The following is a 25,103-nucleotide window of genomic DNA, read 5'->3' as shown; positions in this document are numbered from 1 at the left end:
CTCGAGAGCTCTTCACATATGACCGCTTGGGTCAACCATCCTATCACAAATGGGTCCATGAAAAAACAAAACAAAACAAAAAACAAACTTTGTTGAAATAATACCCCCCTATATTTGGTTATATTGTGTACATGCAAATTTTATACGTCCAGTAGAGGGCACTCTCGTGCCACTGTGGATCGAATAAAGTTTCCAGTTCTGGGCATGCGCAGCTCAGAATAAACGATCTCTGGCCTGGACAACAGATAATCGCTGTCTCCTCTCTGATTCACAGGTACGATAAAAGGCAACTTTCATAAATCCAAAAATGGATCTCAATGTAATAAAAATATGTTGAGATTATTACTGCAGTATTTTAAGTGACTGATGATACGTGTAATATCAACAGTTTTATAGTTAGCTTTACCCAGTGTTCGGGAAGATGGCATGTTTTCTGTTAGAGCCCAAACTGATTTTTGGATGTATCTAATTGACATAATCAGTTACCGCTGTTGTGTCTGGATTTAAACATTGTTAAAATGTTAATCTGTCAGTATTTTTTTGTGTGAGGACTTTTTATGTGTGTGTGGCAAGCTCCATAACGTTCATAATCACCAATTGTGATTAGATGCAATGCTTCTGTCCGTTTTGTTATTTTAATTTAAGATCCGATTCTCTTTTAGTATTAGCTGCACAGTGCTCTTCAGCCTGTGTGGCGCTTGCTGCTGGCCCAGGTTCCCCTAGTTCTGGTGCCGGTAACATTTGCAGCCACCCCCAGACACATAAAGAGTCAAATTTTTTTAAAGATGTTGTTTGTAAACTCTATGAAGTGTATTTAATGATAATTATACTGAAGCCATACAGGCAATGTCCAAACATGGCATGGAACAGGTAGTAACCAGGGTAGCAAGTAGTTCAATCCAGCGGTGAGAAATGAAAACCACAGGGTTTAAATACTGATGTAGAGGGAAGAATGGACCAATGAACTAGAGAGCTAATCAGTAGAAATCAGGAGCAGCTGGTGAGAGAGAGAATGCAGTCAAATAAAGGAGGGAGGCTAACTAACACAAATGAGCAGATAATCTAAACAGAACTCAAAATGTACAGGAATCTAAGAATAAGTGAACAAATTGATAAGCTAAAGATGAATATCTAAACACAAGTCAAGTCACCAGTCACAAACCTGGTCTAACACGAATTAACTAAAAATACAGCAACTGAAGAATCTAAACAGGGAAGTGCAGAGAAACCAACAAGAAACTTAAACTCAATACCTAACACAGGATAATCATGACAAATAGTATTTAAAATCCCCAAGGGTTAATTTAACCTTAATTCATTTAAACAGAAAATTGTGTCATTAAATCTGGAACCAAATGTGAGATATGCAACATTTCTCTTACGGGTTATTGCAGCTAGGTGTTTACACGGTTTTATTCACACTTTACACAAACACCAGTTTATGAGCCATTCATTCAGCCTGTAAATTTTATTACGTTGTATTTTACAGTTGCTAAAGATGTCATTTTTACAACTTTACTGCAGTTGGTGAGTATAAACACTTTTGGAATCAGTCATATCATTAATAAATTATACATTAAAAGACTGCTGGGAAATAGTTGATGGTTTCACTAATATATAGTGACAGTTTCACATTCTCATTCTGAAAGATAATGATGTTGAAATTATGGACATTCGTAGCAGCTTATGATGGGACCAGTTGGTTGACAGATACACTTTGGAGTGACTTTGTAACCCTGGGGATAGGCTTTGGAACAGATGGTTGCCTCAGTGGGCCAAGTTGAATGTCATTTAACGGTAAATGATCTTCCCAGCATGGGGCCTAAATGCTATAGCTGTCGTTGTAAAGAAACAAGAACAGAAGAAAGGCCAAGTTGTAACTTACTGTAAGAAAGGAGAATTGATCTTTTGCTTCGAACTTGAAGGAGAGCATCTGCTGCTGAGCAGATTAGGTTGTAGATGATCTATTCCCAGGGTGATCCCAGCAAGATGAAACTCTCAGATGTGTCCACAACGATGGAGCGGATGTCCTGGGAAAGAGTGCAGCCAGGCTTCTTCTCAGGTCAGTTTTCATTTGCTGAGTTTAATGTTTTTTTGTTTTTCATGAGTCAGACATTTGATCAAGATAAACCAGCTGTACTTCCATCCTTGAATGCGCAAATAATCTTTATGCGTAAGGCACTCAGACATCTCCCTTAGATCTGGATCCCTTTTTTTTAAAATCATTATTATGCGTGAAGACCTGTTCGCAGTCAATGTTTTGTGTCATGAGGCCACAGGACAAGCTCACCAACACCTGGGGGGACACAGAGTTCAGCACTCAGAGAGCCTTTTAAAGAGCAGAAGGCCGGACCCTCACCCTCACTGGCCTTTGGAGATATAATGGGAGGTAATCAGTGGGAACATGCATTTGCATGTGAGCTGTCTGGAGGTGGACCATGAAAACATGTGCTTCTACAGAGGCAGAGGGCAGGCGCATGTCCAGCATGTTGATTTTGGAGAAGAATTGTTTTTTGAGGAGAAAAGAAAAAAAAGGCGGATTCAGAGGTGGAGTTGATGAATGTGTTGATGGTGGCATTTTGATAGGGGTAATTTGGTCCTGACAGGGCCCAGACTCTCTCATGAATCATAATGTGTCAGGCAGGCGCTGGAGATTGAGGGTCGCTCATTGTGGCTCTGACACCCGTGTGAGGGGCCGAGGCTGCTGGGGGTCAAGTGTGACACCTCATTTGGACAATGTTGATTTAGTGTGGCCGTGGCGCAACAGACCTCCTCCCATGGGGTAAGGAGAGGCTTTCTTAGTGAGGGGGGTGGGGATTGCCCTGCACTGGGTGGAGAACAAGGGGGCTACTGCTCTTCATCTGCAAGGCAGTCATGTGACAGCTTGCAAATCATGCATCTATGATCCAAACACAGTGCCACCCTACCCACCAGTCACCCAACAATAACCGTTTTGTAGTTTTTAACCTAGCATTTCATAAATCTCAAAGGAGCCATGAGTAACTCTTCAAGGGATGAAAAATATGTGTTTGTAAAGTATTTGTGTTTTCTTTAAAGGAGCCCTTATTCGGTCAGTCCTCCCCCTCAATGACCCCACTGCCCTGACAGAATAATTCTGACCTTTCACCTTTGATCTTTCAATTTAAAATTGTTTTCCATAATGTCAAGATTGCTCCTGACAAGCTGCAATTGGTCTCGACACCTGAAAGCAAACTGCTCTTTGCTAATTTAAAACTAAGATTTTTGCGGTTTAAAAGCATTAAGTTGTTTATCCTCCTCCTGCCCTGCATGGTTTCAATTTATGCACATGTCTCATATGGTAACAAAACTTAAAAAAGGTTGTTCAGGATTTATTTTGCTACCTAAATCTAATATATATTGCTTTATTTCAACATTTTGCTCGTTCTTTGTGTGTTGTAAAGTTGTTTGTGGGTGTTACATTGTAGGTGGTAGAAAGATTTCAATCCAGTACATTTTCCTAGTTTCTCTCAAATGTATGCAAATTAAGCCTCCATATTATTATGTATATTTTTTTACTTTTATCTTAATGACAAACACTAAGCTGAACTGTCATCAGACAGAGCTAAAACTACTACAGGTGTTGGTTTGAGTCAAAAGGATTTTTTATTGTTTCACCAGGATGTACCAGAGTAAAAATACCCACCAGTTTCAGTTTGCTTCATGCCAATTTAAACCAAAACTGTATAAATGCTGATTGATAGACTGGAAATGTGGGTGGAACTGTCTGGTACTGTGCTAGATTGTGTTTGATCTTATTTGGCAGACAAGGACTACTTTGTGTCACCGGGCAATATTAAATCAGAGCGAACAAAAGTTCCTCAGATGGGGTTCCTCAAGGCTACATTCTTAGACCACTTTTATTCAACATATATTTGCTCACCCTAGGTGGTATTATGAAAACACATGATCCTTCTTACTACAGTCCTTAACAATAGTATAACTTTCCAAACATATGCTTTTGACACTTAACTTCATTTCTGAGTCACCATATGACATTTATTTTTGTCCCAGAAATGTAAGGTTATAGACCCAGACCCATGTATCATTTAGACAAAGACTACTAACTCAGCTTACTAATATATTTAAAACATTACCAGAATAAAATGTGTCCCGTCAAAATAGGACAAAAAACAATGTATGCTTTTTCCTGATAGTAAAAACATTAAAATAACATATTTACTGATCTCTGTACAAAATTAATCAAACACCTGCTACACCTTCCGCTCATCCAAAATGCTGGTGCCAGAGTCCTAATGAACACCAGGACAATTCATTACATTGCACCAGTCCTTAAACCCCTGTACTGGCTCCCTGTTTGCAAAAGGATTGCTTTAACCACCTTTTTACAGGGAGGCAGGATGCTCTTCAGCTCCGGATCCAAATCACAAAAAACAGAAATGTGCATAAACTGTTGGATTCTTTAAAATAGGACCAAAAAAGGTTTTTGATGCACCTTTTCCCATAAAGGACAAAGATTAATTTTGATACAAATTAATCTGTTAATTTTTATTTTCTCTTATTTGTTCTAAATGTGCATTTTAACATTTATTTAACTTAATCTAATGCTGAAGTTCCAGCTCTTTCAATACATTTCTTTTCTTATATGAAATTTATTTACCTCTGTTCGTTTTTTGTCCTGCAAAGCACATGTGTATGATGCCGCCTTGCCTTTGCATTGATTTTAAAACTTGTTTGTATTTCTTTTTAAAATAAATGTTCAGAGACTGTATGTGTAGCTTTCTTTGTAGGTTCTAAATAATTAGAACTAAATGTATTGGTTGTGATGACAAAAAGCATTTTAAAACAACATCCGTGAGCGAGCAGAGGTAAGATTAACCAAATATGGAAAGCTGAAGAGAAATCTTAACATGAGCCTGTGGTTGTACTGCCCCCATCTGGCCATATTGTAAAACTGCATTTGAACTTCTGTTTGCCCTTACGTTCACATTTGAAAATGTCGCTTTCCTGCCACTGTATTCAGTTTTCAATTCAGTTTATTTATATAGTGCCAATTCACAACACATGTTGTCTCAAGGCACTTCACAAAGGGTCTGGAATGGTGTAGGGTTGTTGGGGAGGATAGATTAAACTAGTTAGTTTGGCCATTTTAGAATGGGCTATGTGTAGGGGTTCTAAGTAAAATAATAAACTGATTGTCCATCTAGAGCCCACTGGTGGCCATTGTTATTCAAAAAACCACAAGGATTGAGGGTACCCGTCTCTGTCAGACTGATTATAACCACTGGAAAAGAGAAGGGGTCGCACAGGTAGCAGAAATGGAGGGTGTGTTTGCACCTCAACCATAACTGAGCCGGTTTAGGCTAAACCTGACTCCTCCTTACTCCATCCAACAGGGAGGGAGGAAGGCAGAGGTAAAAATAAGTCATGTACATACATTCCAATTAATCCTAACAATTGAACAGTGCAGTCAGATTCAGTTATTTATTCAAATTGGATAAAAAGTTTTTCTGTCTAAGGAAACCCAGTAGATTGCATCCAGTCAGAGACTTGCAGCATTCCCTCCTCCTGGATGAGCATGTAGAGACAGTGGACAGTCACTGGCGTTGACTTTGCAGCAATCCCTCATACTGGGCATGCATGTAGCGACAGTGGAGAGGAAAAACTCCCTTTTAACAGGAAGAAACCTCCAGCAGAACCAGGTTCAGTGTGAGCGGCCATCTGCCACGACCGACTGGGGGTTTGAGAGAACAGAGCAGAGACACAAAAAGAACACAGAAGTACTGATCCAGGAGTACTTTCTATGGGAAAGAAAAGTAAATGTTAATGGATGTAGCTCCTTTAGTCGTTTTGTCTAGAAAGAAAGAACAGATTAACTTTGAGCCAGTTTTCAAGGATAGAGTCTGAAAGAGAGCACATAGAGTTAGTCACAGTAAAAGCTTAGTCTGTAGCTATATCTAAGAGACAGAAAGGGTTAAACACTCAAAGACAGGGTTATGTGGATCATCGATAGAGGGTGAGCATTTAGTTGTTGCCAGCAGAAGCTTGGACGATGCCCCACTGTATGTACATTATGTGAAATAAACTGTCAAATGCATTTGGAGAACAACACGTACATGATTTAAAAATGTATACTTGAACTGCATGATGTGCAAAACATTCAAAATTGCAGTAAAATAAGACATGAAAGCTGAGCATGGAAGTGGATTTTACCTTTCCAGTCCTCTCTCTGGATTTCCATCAGAGCTTTAATTATACCATACAGCCAAACAGTGCTGCATCTCAATGGGAGAGAGTGCATTGAGAAAATGAACATCTGTCTCCAACTGCTTGGATTTGATTACACACGGCTCAGAGACATCAACCAAATGTTGTAGCTTGTCACTACGCAGTTTTCCCACAGAAAGGACATTAAGGGAAACTCCTTTCATGCATTGCTAAATTTAAAACAATGGAACACAATGAACTAAATTACAATATCACTGAATGCATGAATAATAAATTAGTCTTAATTTACTGCTTGTTTACCATTTAGAAAGCAAGGGTGAGAAGTATTTTTTACAGTTTTGGAGCGTGTTATTTATGGAAAGAATCATGCGTAAAACATTGAAAGTTAAAACAGTATTGACAATAAGCATGACCTTTTCCTTTTCTATAGTTTTCACACACCCACACACACACATGTACACTCACACACACACACACACACACATATGTACACTCACACACACACACACACACACACACACACACATGCTCATACAAAATGTGCAGAGGACCATCTGTCTTCTCTGATGATGCAGATCTAAGAATACAATGCAACGGTTTAGTGACATTTCATCTATTTTCTTCTGAACGTTTCACACAACCAATTTGGATTTCTGCATCTAATTTCAACTCTGTTGCCTGTAAAAAAAACACTTCATAAGTTGTGGAAAATTATATTTGTCACCCATTTGCTGATGCATCCCTTTTTTTTGCAGAGAATGAATGATTTATGATGCTAGTATAGCTGATGTCACAGTCCACTTTTGTTGCCTTTTGAGATTTTACTCATTAGTCTGAATAAAAACTGTCACTAATTCAAGCTGTTCTCAAATGGCTTTTTGAATAGAAAGAGAGGGAGAGAGCGCGAGCGAGAGAGAGAGCAATAGAGAAGAAGAAGAGAGGCCTGAGAGATTAACTCCAGTGAGCTCACTCTGAGAGGCCCAGGAACGGCTGAATATTGTTCTAGTGGTGGGGAGCCGTGGCTGTGGGGAGCTTGGTGGTGGTGATGGTGGTGGTGGTGGTGGGGAAGGAAAAAAAAAATCCCTATGCAACCAGAGAAATGAACTTGATGCTCTCAAGGGGGCGGGGGGAGGATCACAATTCCTTGCTCCTGACAATCAAAATTAGATTGGCCAGCACTGTGTCAACACTTGCTTCAGTTAAGGCATGACAGGAGAGGGAGGGAGGACGCCCTCCGTGGGTGTTTGAGAGTTTGCCATGTGAACTATGGAGACCCCACAGCGCCTTTCACTGACTGCTCAAGTCGCTCAAAGAAAGGCACAAGCACTTTTCATTGGCTGGCACTGTGGCCGATGGCATCTCTTTCCCCGAGTTTTACATGTTGGCCGCATCATTTTAAAAATATATTTATTACTATTTTTGAACATAGCATCCACAGTACTTGGGACTGAGGTCCATTCTGTAAGTAATATTCATGAAGGCATCTTTATATCAGTATAATAATAATAATCTGATCTATGTCAAAATAACTTAAAAGAAAATATTTATGAGGCTGCATAATTTTTTTAGTACTTTCATAAGTTCTAAATAAATAAAGAAAATCCAGAAAATAAAGAGTTTATGCCTAAATGCAAGAATGAAAGAAATTTCTCATTTTATCTCCGTTTGAAACAAAGAACTTCCATCTGATGTCATTTTCCTGCACATCAAGGCAAAGGGAAGTTAAGACGGAGCTGATCCAAGGTTGTGTTTTTTGGATGTTTGATCAGTGACCTGGATTATTTTGGTGTATCCAGCGTTACCATATTAGAGACAGAGGGAGTGCAGCTGTGTCCTCATATGACCTTCCTGTTTTTTTGACCACCCCCCCCCCCCTCTCAAAAAAATAAAAAGACATCTCAAGAAAGCAGCCAACAACTCTGTTAGCGTTTTTCATTGTAGAAGCAAAGCATTCTCGTGTTATTTTTTACATTGATTTTTTTATTATTTCATAATGTGTCATTTCTTTTGTTTAGATGTTTTCCCCACCGTCAGGATTGCCTGACAAAGGCATGAAAATGTTTCTTTAGTTAGGTTTACATGCTGTGAGAAAAGTTGAAGACTTTTTCCAAATGTGAGGCAGATTTAGGATTATTACAAGAAGCAGTGTTGGACAAAAGGTTTTGTCTCTGTCCTTCAAATTCCTGTCGTTACTAAAAGAGAGATGTTGGACTGACTTTCAAGTCTTAGCACACTGCTGTGAGGAGTGTTGAAAATAAGTGCACGTAATTTGCAAACTGCTGTGCATCAGTAAAGGAGGGGCTTGTGTTTTACATGTTTTTAGTCATCATAAGGGTTCTTGAAAAGATTTGTCAGCTCACAAACTCCTGCTTCGGAGAGAGTTTTGTTTGTCCCTCTTTTTAACACTGTTGATACTTGACATTTTTGGATGCTGACTGCTAATGCTTTTCAGATTTTTCATTTTGTGCATCAAAACACATCTGCAGTGTCTCTAAAATATAAAACCAATTAACATAAATCAGTCTAAAGAAGGTTTTAAAACACAAAATCAGCAAACCAGACATGAAGGTGACTCACTGAATTGACTGAAATTCAAACTGAGCATCTGATTAGTTAAGAAAGAGGATTTAAGAGACTTTGAACGTGGTATATTGACCAGACAAGCTGGTCTGATTGTTTTAGAAACTGCTGATGGGATTTTAACACACAACCATCTCTTACGTTTGCAGACAAAAAGTCCTTATTTTTGTCAAAGGAGAATGCACAGACTGGCTCATAACGATATAAAGGCAACAGTGGCACAAATAACCACTGGTAAAACCAAGGTATGCAAGGTATGTAGAAAACAATTCTTGCAAGTATTTCATCAAGGTATATACAATGTCTTGCGAAAGTACTCGGGCCCCCTTGAACTTTTCAACCTCTTGCCACATTTCAGGCTTCAAACATAAAGATATAAAATTCTAACTTTTTGTGAAGAATCAACAAGTGGGACACAATCGTGAAGTGGAATGAAATTTATTGGATGTGTCAAACTTTTTTAACAAATAAAAAACTGAAAAGTGGGGCGTGCAATATTATTCAGCCCCCTTGCGTTAAATACTTTGTAGCGCCACCCTTTGCTGCAATTACAGCTTCAGGTCTGGACTTTGACTTGGCCATTCCAACACCTGGATACGTTTATTTGTGAACCATTCCATTGTAGATTTGGCTTTATGTTTTGGATCATTGTCTTGTTGGAAGATAAATCTCCGTCCCAGTCTCAGGTCTCTTGCAGACTCCAACAGGTTGTCTTCCAGAATGGTCCTGTATTTGGCACTATCCATCTTCCCATCAATTTTGACCATCTTCCCTGTACCTGCTGATGAAAAGCAGGCCCAGACCATGATGCTGCCACCACCATGTTTGACAGTGGGGATGGTGTGTTCAGGATGATGAGCTGTGTTGCTTTTACACCAAACATATCGTTTTGCATTGTGGCCAAACAGTTTGATTTTGGTTTCATCTGACCAGAGCACCTTCTTCCACATGTTTGGTGTGTCTCCCGGGTGACTTGTAGCAAACTTTAAACGGGACTTTTTATGAATATCTTTGAGAAATGGCTTTCTTCTTGCCACTCTTCTATAAAGGCCAGATTTGTGCAGTGTACAACTGATTGTTGTCCTATGGACAGACTCTCCCACCTCAGCTGTAGATCTCTGCAGTTCATCCAGAGTGATCATGGGCCTCTTGGCTGCATCTCTGATCAGTCTTCTCCTTGTTTGAGATGAAAGTTTAGAGGGACGGCTGGGTCTTGGTAGATTTGCAGTGGTCTGATACTCCTTCCATTTCAATATGATTGCTTGCACAGTGCTCCTTGGGATGTTTAAAGCTTGGGAAATCTTTTTGTATCCAAATCCGGCTTTAAACGTCTCCACAACAGTATCTCGGACCTGCCTGGTGTGTTCCTTGGTCTTCATGATGCTCTCTGCGCTTTGAACAGAACCCTGAGACTATCACAGAGCAGGTGCATTTATACAGAGACTTGATTACATACAGGTGGATTCTGTTTATCATCATCAGTCATTTGGGACAACATTGGATCATTCAGAGATCCTCACTGAACTTCTGGAGTGAGTTTGCTGCACTGAAAGTAAAGGGGCCGAATAATATTGCACGCCCCACTTTTCAGTTTTTTATTTGTTAAAAAAGTTTGACACATCCAATAAATTTCATTCCACTTCACGATTGTGTCCCACTTGTTGTTGATTCTTCACAAAAAATTAGAATTTTATATCTTTATGTTTGAAGCCTGAAATGTGGCAAGAGGTTAAAAAGTTCAAGGGGGCCGAATACTTTCGCAAGGCACTGTAAACACAAAGATATTAAGGAACTAATTTAAAACTCTTTGGTTTTTATAGAGATTAAGTGTTGTTTTATCTAAAAAAGAAGCCTGCACAGTAAGATGAATAAAAATGATGGGTGAAAGGGAGAAAAAAATCTATTTTTCGATGCATCGAGATGCAGACATGTAATATTCTCACTTGATTAATAAATAAGCAATGAAGAAGGCAGACCTTTGAAGAGTGTAGGTCCAGAACCTGGACAGTTTATGGTGAATTGATAAAGATCACATGCAAAGGGAAAACCACTTGGACAAGATCAATACCCTGTGCAGGATTTGTGAAACTGAAATGAAATCTTTTAAAACTATAATAAATGTATTACACGTTTCAACCCAGAGGTGAACATAATAAGGCTTTCCTTATCCGGCCCTATGTTGGGCCTCTCGCTGTGGCAACCAGAGGACCCGCTGGTGGACACCAGTGGTGATGGAAGCCGTCAGGCTGAAGAAGGAGGCCTTTAGGGCTTGGTTGTCCTCGAGGATTCCTGAAGCAGCTGACAGGTACCGGGTGGCCAGAAGGGCAGTGGCTTCTGTGGTTGCTTAAGCCAAAACTCAGACATGGGAGGAATTTGGAGAGGCCGTGGAGATAGACTTTTAGTTGGAGACAAGGAGGTCCTGGAAAACCGTTCGGCGACTCAAAGTAAACAGGGGAAACAGGAACCATTTCATGTAGAGGAGATTAGGCCTGAGATTCTGAAGCCACTTTTCCACTTTTTTCTCAGCTTGATCCTGACATAAATGTTACTCTTTTAATGGCATGTTTTAGAATGCTAGGTTGTTTTTCTAGTTTGTTTCAGTGACATACTTTATTTAAGTAAAACAATTAACCCAACATAATACCACATTTTTCCCAATGAATCATATCTGTTAAAATGGATTGAAAATCAAAACTATTCTTCACCCACCATTTATAAACACCACGGTTTGTCACCCATTCAATTTCACCCAGTCTTGACTGTAATTTAGACCTGTTACTAGTTTTGCCGGATGGTTGGAAAGGAAATCCCTCAGGGTATGGGTGGTCATCTTATTAGCGGGTATGCTTGCAGGGTCTGCCGGATGATGCAGAAACATGCCCCGGCATGGCTGCAGCTCACACCATCTGTGGCAGAGCCAACAATTGTCAGCTTCTGAAGCAGATGGTGTGCTGGGAGCACAAAAGAGTGACAGCTGTCATTCATGGAAGCTACAACTGAACCTCAGGAGGAGAGCTGTGATTCGGTCAATGCAGGTAGAAAAAAAAGTAAAGTGAGGCCACTGTTGCAGTATGAAACCATCAGTAACACCAATACTTCAAATCAGAAATGCACCAACCTTGTCTCTAAATATGAAGATGGCAATCAAACCTAAAGCATAAGAGTAAAGTCAATAACACATTCAGATATGGTGATTTATAAAAGAGTTTTCATAAACAAAAGTCAGTCACAAAGTAAACTTTAGTTTGAATGATCTAATCATTTCTTCTATTTTTTCTTGTTTCTCGTCTTTTTTATTGTCGATTTGATCTTTCTTGCACAGTTACCTACTCCAAACAGTCACTGAGGCAGACAAAGGGTGTAACTGATGATTGTGTCCTGCAATTTAAGCTATTGAGTGCTGCCCCCAATTCACCCTCTCCCTAAGGTTTATGGCTATAATTGCCCTAAAACTCCTCCTCAATCTTCTCAGCTCCCAGTGGCCTTTCTGGACTGCTTTGTAACATGTTTAAAATTCCTATTGTACTGTACTTTCCATCTCCATGGGCCGGTTCATTCAGTGTAGCCAGGTCAGAGTTCATCATGTTAGCAGTGAGGAGGCTCTGGTCGATGCATTCAACCTCTAACACTTCATGTTCAACTTGTACAACTGCTTCTTATGTGTGAAAACAATGAAAACACCCATCAATGCCCTCCCTTGTCTGTATAGGGCGAGTATGACTGATGTGTATGGCACATTGATGCATTTAAGGGGCAGAAGACTGTGTGAATTTTAAACTGTTTAAGCTGTTTGTTTATGTTGAGTGAGAATTTGTCAAAAGGTTTATGTCATTGCTGGCATCGGACTCCTCGAGCTTTTACTGGGTGGTCTTTGTTTGCATGCGTAAAGAGCTTTGCTCTCACTCTCATTTGTCCCCTATTGATTCTCTAAATTAGGTTGATGAGAGGCCCTCCTATCAGGTGGCATATTAATTGGGTCAGACTGGATCTTATATGAAATCCAAATAATGGCAAGCAGAAACCCCAACACTAAACCTTTGTCCTCTGAGCGCTCTCTTACACCAATTAGCCTCGCACTGATTTTGCTTCCTGCCACTCCTGCTGCCTGTTACTGTTTTCTAATAATAACGATGCAAACGGTGGTTTTGAGAAGTGTGTAGCCTTGTGAGTCTCTGAGCTTTACAGAGTTATGAACTTTAAATTTACAGTACTTTGAAATCTTAACTAATTACACTGCTTCTGAAACACCAAAAAGATAAATAAAAAAACTTTTCGATATTGAGTTTAGGACTTTAGGACATTGAGATGTGTTAGTCACTTTAGTTTTCAGTTTTGTTGTTTTTGTATTATTGGGATGAATGAGATTTGTTGGATATGGTCTTGGTTGACACTCCTTTTCAATGTTGCATAGAGGATTAGGACAACACCTGTGGAGTGGCAGATCAGGGTGGTAGTCCCAGACTTCAAGAACTGGGACCAAAGAGAGGGATCATACTTCTCAGCCTGCTTGAAACAGTTTACTCACAGTTTTTAAAAAGAAGGCTCTGATTGTTGAACTTTGGATTCAGGAGGACAAGTGTGACTTTCATCCTGTCCATGGAACAGTGTATCAGATCTTTCCCTTAGTGAAGCTGCTGAGGAGGTTATGAGAATTTGGTTGTCTGGTTCAAATGATTTGTAGGATGGCTTTAGCTCCAACAAACATGGTGGGGTACCACTGCACTTAATCGAAAGCAGTCAGTTAAGGTGGTTTGGAAATGAATTAGCACACCTTCTGGGTGCCTCACTTTGAAGGTTTTCTGACATCACACTAGGAGGAGAGCCCAGGGCTGACCCAGAGTTTGCTGGAGAGACTATACATCCTAATTTCATTTTTTAATCATGGAAGCGAAAATGAGCGCCAGAGATTGCAGTGACCATACATGCTCCTAGAAATATGTATTTTTTTTCTGTTTGGGAGGACAGATGGGGATCTTTAGGTCAAGCTGCCTAGGTTACCAAGCAGCACATTGATCCAAAGAACACCAGCAAGTCCAACTCTGGATAAATCATTAAAAACAAAAACAAAGAAAAAACCAAAATGAAGGTGTTGTGGTCCTGCCAAAGCCTGGACTTAATTCTAATTGAGAACCTTCGAACCTTCCGAACGGGCTGAATTAAAGCAATTCTGCAAAAAAGAGTAGGGCAAAACTCGTCTCTGCAAACTACATTTTATGTTTACTCAGGTTATTTTTGTCTGTGACAGAAAAGCAAAAACAGAAGAAATCTGTAAGGGTAAAACTACTTTCTCACAGCACTCTAGGTAGAGTTTGTTGAGAGTCCAGGAGCTATAGCTAATTACCATGGCTAAAACCTTGTGTGAAAAAGTTTCTAGAAAGCAGCTATTGAGTTATTTAATATCCTGATCAAAAGGCACTAGAACATTTTTACTGACAGAGGACATATAAGAAGTAAAAACCATAGTAAACATTTTTCTGGTAAACTTCATACTCCTGCACCTGTGTTTGCTTTGATGGTCTGACTGCTGAATCCATTGAGCTATCTGAGGTGGCTGTGACATGAACGTTGTTGTGTTGTCTTTCCTCTGCTTTGTTCCTCCTCTCAAAACCTAAATTCAGCTATAAACCATATTATATCCCAAAAGCTGGTTCATAGTCATACAAGAAGGGTTTTGAGCAGAGATCACTCTTGTTTGGTGAAGACAGTTCCCTCCTCTGGCCCTTTCATGAATCCCACTTGTCTTTCCTACATAACAAAAGCTTGAAAGGAAAAATGTGTGATCTCTCCTTCCTTTTGGGTTCCCAGTAAGAAGCCATTCATCTATGTAGTATGTTCCTGTTAAAATTCCTTTTTTTTTATTTTATTAACAAAACTATTAATTTTCTGCTAACAACAATGGGCAGTCATGCTCCAGACAATGAGTCATCACTCCAAATATGGCAGTGCAGACTCTGTTTTATTAAAGGTATGTTAAGATTTTCAGGCTTTCTTGCATACATACATTAAGAAGAATGCCCTGCAAATTACTTGGTTGCATTTAATAAAAAGGTTGTCTTTAGCTTTATAGTTACATATTTCATAAGCATGTCACAACACCTAGTTAAAAAAGCAACAACTCCAGCCATTGTAGTTTTATTAAAAAAAGATTTACTAAAAGGAAACGTCTGCGACCTATTAGCTGCACATTTACTACCAGTACACGTATCTAGCATTTAACATTAATTAATTGGACTGGGCTAAAAAAAATTAAGGAACACACAAAACCCCCATTTATCTAAATTTATGTGTATGTATTTATGTCCTAAAATTACTTGGTTTTTCTGTAACACAACAAAATGAAAGCTATAATTACATTTGGGATAAACAAAAATAAGTTGGTAGACTATTTAGAAAATGGTTTGATGCATGTTTAAGCATTTTGTTATCCCGCAAACAATTTTGTCTTTTGTTCTTATTCATATTGAAGTTAAATCTCTACACATGCACGCAATAATGAGAATAAATAACACAACACAACGTAAACCACATAAGCTAAATAAATGATTTATTGTACAAAAGAAAATGACAGTAAATAAACCACAAAAGGCAAAAATAATACAGTTATTTATACACATCCATTAAACTACAGAGATGGGGTGATTTCCTTTCTTTTTCACTACACAAATAACAGGTATGAAGGGGAACAGAGAGACACAGTTAGAAGCGGTGAACCTGTCCAAAACATGATAAAAGTTAACATTTGGGTTGTATTTACATAGATATTTGTTACTCTCATATATTTATATGAAAACAAAACAAAAACTCTCAGACATACAAGTTTAAAAACACTAAAACAAAATTCTCAACAGCTTTGAACATAGTTAAACCACAGAGGTGGGCACAGCTAATTTCTTTTCCTTTGACCATGCATGTCCGTCAGTCACTCTGTTAGCAACTTAACCTGAACCTGAGAGCAAGGGGACCCTGTGCTATGCGTCAAAATTTTTGGAGGGGATGTGGCTCTTTTATGTTTTAGTTTTATGTTTGCACTGATTTTTCTGGAAGAAAAAAAGTATTTGAAAGCTAAAGTGAGGTAGACAGACTTGGAAATGCATTGTAAGTAATAAATAACCGATCATTTTTTTAAACCACAGCCCCTAAACCAGCCTTTTCCTCCCTTTGAAATGTTCTAGCATGTTCCTGCAATCACAAAGGTTATGGCACACAATTCGTCGTCCTCTACTTTGGCTAACGATCCCTGGATACTCCTCCCATTTTTTTTTATTAAAATGGCTGCTCTCATTTACAATACGCACAAAAGCAAAAAAAAAGTACGAGACAGATGATACGTTAAGTTAAAAGTTTTCAATCTTTCTAACACAAAAACAAATTAAGGTTGATGGGTGGGCCATTTCCAGTTAAAGCATTTCCATAGATCCAGACATATATTACACACGGTTTAAGTGGGAACAGAGGCCTTTAAGGCTGCCTTTACAGTACATCCAGGTTCCAGATTGAATCAAAGTGTGTGGGAGTATGGACAGGCCCCCGCTTCAGACAAAGTCAGGAAAATGTGATGGTATCAAAAAAGAAGTGAAAACTTCTCTACTTTTCTGGTTTATCACCAGAAGCATGAATATTTCTTTTTTTATCCTATACTGTACAAGCTCTCTTGTGCTTGATAAAACGCAAACAACACTTCAGCTCCTCACGCCACGAACGTCCCATAGTGCAAAATTTATTGTTGGTAAGGTAGAGTGCCCCCCAAAAGGGTTTTTGTAACCCCTTTTTTTAATATATACATATATCATTTATATATAATGTCAGAAGGCTCTCACTTTATCCAACAGCATAGTGCTTTCGTTTTTATAACAAAAGGATATCTTTGCTTTGACATCCAGGAGACAAAGACAAGCTTCGAGCATACTAATCTACTCTGCTTAAGCACTAACATTATTTTCTCTATAATGATGGGGATGATGATGATGATGCAGTGGAGGCTGAGATGGATGGGGGCTTTTCAAAATGCAATCCAACATGTTCTCTAAACTAAAGCTGCTTATGATTCCGGTCTCTTTTGTTTTTATTTTATTTTATTCCATTCTAGTTACAGACTTAGTGGTATGTTGTGAGTTATGGGAGCAATAATTTTAATAACAGCACTACTGCTCACTCTCTAGCATTGAGGAAAAAATGCTAACGATACAGGAGTAAAATAGCTAACGTCTTTTAAGTGTTTTTTTTTTTTTTTTTACATAAATGCAAAATAGAGGAACTTTTAGAGATAAAAATATTTTTCACTACTTCCAGCTTATTTACAGTTCTGGTCCGATTTTTATGCACACCATGGGCATGAATGTCATATTGAGTTTGCACTCATAATGACACATTTTTATTATTCCTTTTTCAGGGTTTAACGAGTGTATAAAAGAGACCTTCGATAATTTTAAAAACAAGATTTAGGAGTACAAGGTTTTACGAATGGTCAAAATTGTATACAGAGGCTTAAAAAAAAAATATATATATATATATATGTATATATATATATATATATATATATATATATATATATATATATATATATATATATATATATATATATAAAACTACACTCTGATTAATATTTCATTATATCTTCCTCAGAGAAACTACTCCCTTTTTGTAGCCATTAGTAAGCTTCTGGTAAAGTTATGGCTAGATATTTCTCTCCTTTTCTTAGCAAAATTGGTTGAGCTCATTTAAATTTGATGGGTTTCCCAGCTTTTTAGTTAATATATTTTCAATCAAGTTTAAGTTGGGGCCATTCCACATGCTTACTGCCCGCCTTCTTTGTCTACTGCAAAACCAGTTTTGATGTGTGTTTTGTTTCATTGTTCTGTTGCAATACTCAGTTTCAGTATGTCCACGTATCGGCACTTTGATGCAAACTGTCATCATCAGAGGAAAGGACATAAGTTAGGATAAATATGAACAATCCAGGAGAGTTGCAAGTTGCAAGAATGTTTGGTGGAGTAAAGTTAGTACTTTCAAAGTTGGGAACACTGTACCACCTGCCAAGCATGGTGGTGGTACCATCATGCTGTGTAGTTGTTTTGCTGCAAGTGATACTGCAGCATTGCACAAAGTAGGTGCAATGATGAAGAGGGAGAACAACCTCCAAATTCTTCAGCCTCACCTCAAATCCACAAGATACATGGTTAAAACTTGGACATAAATGGTTCTTCCAGTAGGACAATGATCCAAAACACAGATCAAAACTGGTTCTGGAATGGATAAAACTGGCTAACATTGGGCTTTTAGAATGGCTTAGACCTCAATCCTGGTAAGTAAAAATAAAAACAATTTAAATGAGATCTACTGATTCTGAAAAGAAGAGTGGTCCAATATTCTGCAACAATTGTACCAGAAGCTTGCTGATGGGTAAAATAAAAGGATGTAGGTTCTCTGCAGCTTGGTAAGCGACATTCAACTCAATATTTGTGCAAATGTATATATTTTAGCCTGTATCTAAATACATAAATATTAACAACAAATCCAAATTAAAATGACATCCACACCCATGATGAGCTTCCCACCGGTACTGTAAGCCGAACTATGTTATAGTGTTCATTTTTTGTGTCTGATTACATATGGAGCTTGAACTGTTTTTAAATAAAGAAATAATGTATTTTCTCTATGTCTTTTTAAACAACAGAGGTTAAGTGTGATTTTCTACTTAATATTGAAAAATTATGGTGTTTTCTTGTAATCCTGCAGGGCTGCAATTTCTTCTCTTCCAAGTTTCTGATGCGTTAATGGTTAAATATTTCCTATTAATTTTCACTGAGATTTTGCTGAATTAATTGGGAGGACATAATTTAACAATTAACAATAGGTTTGGTTTTTGATCTCCACAACATTTTAGATTTCTAAACATTTGTAAACAACATTTCGGATTTGTCCAAACATTTTTTCAACATGTAAAACCTCTGCACATTATTATTATTATTTGTTGCAGCTATGGAGTTGCTTTAAAATTAATGAACTGCAAAATGATTATGATCCTGCCGCCCCCCCACCTTGCAAATATTTAAATGGATAAAATTATTTCCTGGAAGTAAGTAATTGAGAATTAAATATTTTGAAACCGACTCTAAAAACTGATGCTGCTTGATGAAATATACTCATGTCACCTGTCAACACATTCCCATAACCTGGACACTTCACAAAGATGCCATACAAAATAAAAATCACAAAACTAACATGTACTCTATAACATAGTTTTGTCTTGCCGTTTTCTGAGGCTGCTCCACAACCAGACCCAAATCATTCATAATATACCGTATTTCCATCTTTAGTTCTTTTTTTGATTCTTGTTTTCATTTATAACTTTTTTTTTTATACAGTTAGAATCAAATTAATTACTGGAAAAAATGGAAACCCAACAGGATGTTTCTGTGGCAGAGCAAAAGTGATATCTGGTGCCTAGAGAGCTCCATAGGGGTTTTGGGTGGTTTATTGAGATCTGAACGTAAGTGTGTGTATCTCCTTCTGCAGCCTAAGAGCAGCCACATCGATCCACCACCATCCCTGGGATCTTGCCATGGATAATCTGCTGCTTGTCGTTGAAGTAAAGCATGTTAATCGGGGACATCTTGGTCGGGGTGCAGCAGGGCCCTGCGGAGCCGCGCGGGTTGGCATGCTGAACCAGGTGGGTGTGCGGATACTTCTGCATAAACATGTACTCGCATTGGCCGGAGCAGTAGTTGGCTTTATAACGCTTGGGGGCAATGATCCAGTCCCAGCCGAACGCCTCGAAGTCCACAGTCAGAGGGTAGCGGCAGCAGCGGGACTCAGTGGAATGCTCATCGCAGTCTAATCCAAGGTTCCTTCGAGAACGTTTGGTGGTCTCAAGAACCTTCACTTCCAGGAACGGCTGCTGGAATCAGGGGGAGGGAGAGTGCGACAGAAAGAGGTGGTTATAAGAGAACAACCACACAATAAAATACACAACAATGTGACAAACTGCTGATTTTTTTAAGACAAATACTGTGTGATGTTAGCAATTTAATATAGAAAACTGACATAAAACAAAGTTGTACTTCACTACACACTTTGACATCCATGTAACTTATAATAAAGGTGCATCTCAATATGATCAGAATACCATCAAAATGTTAATTGTTTCAGTAACTAAAATCAAAAAGTGGAACTCTTATGAAAAATAGATGCATTATACACGAGGTGATGAGTGACATATTTCAAGTGTTAATTAGGGCACTTTTACTCCAGGGTAGTCTGGATGTCTCTGTACGACTGGGTGTGTAAAAATTACACACCTAGATCACTTTCACACATTAAAAAGCACCAAAGAACACTGGAGGGCAAGATTTTTAAAGGTTTTCACATCTCATGTCTATAAATCCTATGTATTGGAGACATCACTGCCTCTCTCTGGTTGGCTCGATATCAAGGTTCATTTGCAATTTGGACCAGAGTTTGGGTGTTTGGTCAGATCTTGTGTACCTTTCTACAACTGTTTTTCCATCCACTCAACTTTCTAATATTATGCAGGCATACAGCACTCTGTGAACCGCCAGCTTCTTTACAGATGACCTTTGGTGGCATACCGTCCTGGTGGAGGTTGTCAGTGACTCTCTGCTGGACATCAGTCTAGTATGATTGTCTTCTATATGATCATGTAAACCATGATATTACATTTCTGCATTAAAAATGTATTTTTTATTGATCTTATGTAATACCTACAATTTCAGAGTATTGAATTTTTGGGTTTTTATTCAGGTTATTAAAGACCAAATGGCCTTTATTCTCTACTAAGTCAAACTGTCTGATAATTATTTTGTGGATTGGGTTAAATTGTATATAAAACAAGAGTTACACATTTTAACTATTTTTTCATGTCTTTACAACTGAGTGTTTACAGTGTTTGTAATAGACTACTGTTATAACATTGGTAAAAGGTTTGAGTTGTTTTACAAAACCTAGCTATAGAGCTATAATAGTAGTTATCTTAGTTTAGTTTATGTCGGCTTCAAGGTTTTCATTGCCAGTGTGACACTAGCCTTTCTCAAAGTGATAAATGTACTTTTATTTTTTTAACGAAGTTTAGTGGGAGATGTTTAACTTTCTGTTTAATTTTGTTGACAAAATAAACCACAAGTATTTGACACAACCTAAAAATACCTTAAATAAATGAAATGTATAGTTGTAAATAATAGCACTTTTTTAAAATCAAATTAATTATCCAATGTGTAGGGGAAAGTAATGGTAACATAAACAAGGATGACTCCAAACCAACACCACCTTCATCTCCTTGCATAATGTAGATCAATGACGTCTTCTCTTCAGCCAGTTGGTGTTAATGATGTTATCGATACTTGTAGTTTTGCTTTTCTTGACATAAATTTCACTTCATCAGCCAATTTCACACTGTTAATTCACTAACACTGACTTTCATTTCTGCCCGTCTGTCTTTTATTTGTTTTGTTATGCATTTTCTGTTTTCAAACCATATTTCTTTGAGTTTTCTGTCTTGAAGCTGTTTTCTTTGATCTACCTGGGTGCAACAGCCCCTTGAGGTCTGCAAGCACCCTTTTAACTGCACACTCGGTTGCATAATCTGTTTAACATAATATGTTTTCCCTAACTCGATAGGAAAAAAGGAAAATACATTTTTTTTTAAAATATCTTTAACAAAGCTGGAATATTAGGCTGTTAATTATAAAATGGTTTTCTTTAATATCTGTGATTGTTTTTTGTTTACTTTTCCTACATGATTGCTGGATAGAATCTCTTTTAGAAAATCTTTTGTTAAATGCATTGCCAAAATTATTTTGGATATAAGTCCCAATTGTGGGGCACTGTATATGCTGTTGCTTTATATTAGCTTCTCTGTAATTTTGCTGTTCTTCCACACAGAACTGCATCAACCTGACTAGAGAGTCAAAGTGGTTTTAAATTTAAAACAAGAGACACTGAACAATCAGTCTGCAGTTTGGACATGCTTTTGTGCACAAGGTTAAATAATTAATTGAATGCAACAAGTTTACTCAGCACAAGCCTAAAGTGAGATTCATGTTTTATTTTCGACTGACAGACCTATGTGATGTAAATCTTGCTGGTTTATTTACTGGTACAGATCACACCCTGTTCAAACTGCACAGACTCTGTGCTTTGACATGACACATACAATGTTGCAAAAACGTTAATTTAGCTTTTTTTGTCACTCTTAAGTGTTTCAGATATTCCAAAAAAATTTGATTTCACACAAAAATAAACTGATAAAAATGTTTTCTGAGTTTTCAAATTAGGATTTTACTTATTAAAGAAAATAAGCTGTCCAAACCAACTTGGCCCTATATGAAAATATAGTCAGGAATTGTTAATAATTGTGATTAAAAATGTTTTTGGTTCAGTTTCACTAACCACAACAGGCCTGATTATTGTCAGACCTAAAGAAAAATAATTTTTTAAGGTTTCGAGACTCCAGCAAACCACAGTGAGACTCCTTATCCTCAAACATAAAAAGCATGGAAGAGTGGTAAACCTTCCTAGCAGTGCTTTTCTACCAAAATTACTCCAAAAGTTCATCTAGAAGAACCCAGAACATCTAAAGCCTTACAGGCCTCACTTGCCTCAGTTAAGTTCAGTGTTCATCATTAAATAACAAGAAACAGAGAGAGGGAAAAAATGGCCTCCATGGGAGGCAAAACCATTGCAACCATAAAGAACACAAGGCCCATCTCACATTTACCAAAAAAATATCAACAAGACAAAAGTGGAACATCTGGAAGGTGTATGTCCTGTTACATCTGGAGTAACAGAAGCAATGACACACTAACAGCCAAACATGGTAGTGATGGTGTGGTGGTCTGGGGGTGCATGACTGAATTGGGACCTGGATGACTTGCTGTAGTTGATGAAGTCATGAACTCTGTTCTCTCATAGAAGATCCTGAAGGAGAATGTCCGACCATCCGTTTGTGGTCTTATCAAGTAGGACAATGATCCAAAGCACACCAACAACTCTACCTCTGAATAACTAAAAAAAAAAAGGTTTCGGAGTGGCTTAATCAAAGTCTAGAATAAATCTGAACAAGATGATATGGCATAACTTTGATGCTCGAAAACCCTCCTGTGTGGTTGAATTAAAACAATTCTGCAAAGAAATGTGGACCAAATTTCCTCCAAAGTCATGTTAAAGATTTATTTCCAGTCATCACAAACACTTGATGTCAATTGTTGCCTCCAAGGGTGGGGGAACCATCATTTTGGTTGAGGGGTCCATTACTTTTTCACATATGATCAGATTGGTTTGGAAAACTTTTTTCCCTTAAATTTGTTGGATGATTTGAAACATTTAAGTCTGACTAAAAAGCAAAAACAGAAAAAATCCTAAGGAGGCAAATACTGGACAACAAAACTCAAAATTTGCCATCAAGAAGCAACAGAGCAACAAATAAATTCCAAGAGCCACTGAAATCAGAAGGAAAACAAGGATGCTTGTTTTGAGGAGATAAGGTATAAGGTAACTGTTCCCAAAAATCCACATCAATAAGAAGGACACACACACTTTTTGAAATAGCCAATAATGAAAACCATCACAGTATTACCACCTACTGGACCTGGTAGAGACACTTCACACCCATGAGATGAACAGTGTGGACCAACAGTCTAAGTTCAGTCACACGCCAACGCTGAATGTGGTCAGAAAATCAGAAACAACAAAGATTCCACCTTCTTCATCAAAGTGCACTGCTGGGAAACTCTTATGAGGAAAGAAGGTTTTCCAGTAGAAACTAATGAAATTAGGTGAGTCAGAACTGACAATGGATTCCTGTTTCTGTCATGGGGGATGTCTTTGTCTTAAAGTTTCAAAGAAAATATCTCTGTAATTGTGTTGGTTTATTGATGGAGGGAATAAAAAATGCCATCTATCTGTATGTATTTAAGTGGATATGTATATTTTTGCAGATTTTATAACAACTTTTACAAATAAAATGTCTGGGAAGTGATTCTGACCTGGAATTTGTGCTAACATTTTTGTATAATAATTCAAAGCAATCTTACTTTAAAGGATAGTTTAAATCAACTAAAATATGTGGTGAGCCCATGATTTAGATCATAGATCCTGATGGTTTTCATTTTGCTTTTCATTGTCTTGCTTCTACGTGTCAAAAACAACTTTTAATAATGAGCTCCTACGCATTGGCAAAATTGACAAGAAGTATAATTTAATTAATCTGTCATTTCTAAGAATAAACACAATGCACTGCTTAAGGGCTGATTCAATGGGCACAAAAAGAAACAAGCTTTTACCCACACAAATGGGTCACTCTGTATGCTTGACTTGACCTCTGACCTATAAGGTCATCTGCAGGATACCATAACCTTGACCTCTGGGTGCAGCCAACAGATCAAATATTTTACTTCAGCATGTTTGTTTTACAAAGCCTCCTTCTACCCTCAGTGATTCCAGCTGGGCTGCAGCACAGTTTTTTTTGTGATGCATTCAAAAAAGGAAATAAGCTGAAAGCGCTGCTGGGGTGATGCTGGGTTGGCTTTTACTTTGGAAAATCACTCAGAAGATCAAGGAGAAGTTTGTTTGTCTTCTTTTCTGGATTGTTGTGTTTGGTGATATTGTACACACCCTCCTGTGTTTTGGATTTATTGTCTTTGGTTAAGAACAATAAAGCACACTGCTGTGTGCTCAAAGGGCAGCGGTTTATTGGCCAAGGCACCAGAGCTGACCTCTGATGTTTTCTGGAGATCTGACCCAAATAACCACTTAGTAAATATTTGGCATTGCTTAACGAGGGTAAGTGGCCTACATAATTCAACAAAGATGTTGTATTTAACTGTCAGGTTCAGTAACTCTAACTAGATTAATGGCTCACCAATGGCTTTTGCTTCGAGGCTGAAGTTTATACTCATTTGTGCAAGCCTATTTATCAAGAAAGAACCAGAGTTTTACCATAAAATAATCTAAAAACGAATCCAACGGACCTAATATTGTTTTATTTATTGTTTATATGTTATGATAAATTTAAAAGGAATTTAATCTTTTGCCATTGTTGGGCTGAGAGGAAAAATAGGAAATATAAATTTGTATATCACAAAAAAATAAAAATCGACCTAAATAGTTTTGGATCCAAACAAAGTATCTGTGTTTTCAATCTAGTTTAATAAGAATATAAAATTGGCTGAAGACACCTAATTTCTATTTCCACAATGACAAAACACTTTTAAAAGTTCTTTTTTCTAAGTCCAAATCAAGTCTCAAAGTCTTTTAGACAAAGCCAAGTCTCGAGTCTTCTGGACAAAGTCAAGTCTAATAGT

At 37.9% G+C, this 25,103-nt stretch overlaps 1 protein-coding gene and 2 long non-coding RNA genes across 4 annotated transcripts in view; 2 read left to right on the top strand and 1 right to left on the bottom strand.

Moving 5' to 3' along the window:
* Positions 1-214: 214 nt before the first annotated feature.
* Positions 215-25,103, top strand: part of LOC124856387 — a 40,256-nt gene continuing 15,367 nt past the window's right edge. Inside the window, exons 1-2 of the long non-coding RNA XR_007035315.1 lie at positions 215-274; positions 19,303-19,456. This is a non-coding gene — a long non-coding RNA (uncharacterized LOC124856387). The remainder of the gene's footprint in view (positions 275-19,302; positions 19,457-25,103) is intronic.
* gdf11 (growth differentiation factor 11) overlaps positions 15,315-25,103 on the bottom strand; it is a 40,631-nt gene continuing 30,842 nt past the window's right edge. The window contains exon 3 of one of the 2 annotated variants that reach the window (XM_047346760.1): positions 15,315-19,684. In XM_047346760.1, coding sequence (XP_047202716.1) covers positions 19,304-19,684 — 381 coding nt within the window. In that variant the 3' untranslated portion in view covers positions 15,315-19,303. The remainder of the gene's footprint in view (positions 19,685-25,103) is intronic. The other variant, XM_047346761.1, reaches the window with a different exon arrangement.
* Positions 19,605-23,779, top strand: LOC124856388. The gene is made up of 2 exons (XR_007035316.1): positions 19,605-19,720; positions 20,320-23,779. It is a non-coding gene; the product is annotated as an uncharacterized LOC124856388 (long non-coding RNA).

This window comes from Girardinichthys multiradiatus, chromosome 20, assembly GCF_021462225.1.
Source record: "Girardinichthys multiradiatus isolate DD_20200921_A chromosome 20, DD_fGirMul_XY1, whole genome shotgun sequence".
NCBI lineage: Eukaryota > Metazoa > Chordata > Actinopteri > Cyprinodontiformes > Goodeidae > Girardinichthys > Girardinichthys multiradiatus.
The sequence above is the reverse complement of the archived record's forward strand: the minus strand, read 5'-3'. Positions and strand labels throughout refer to the sequence as shown.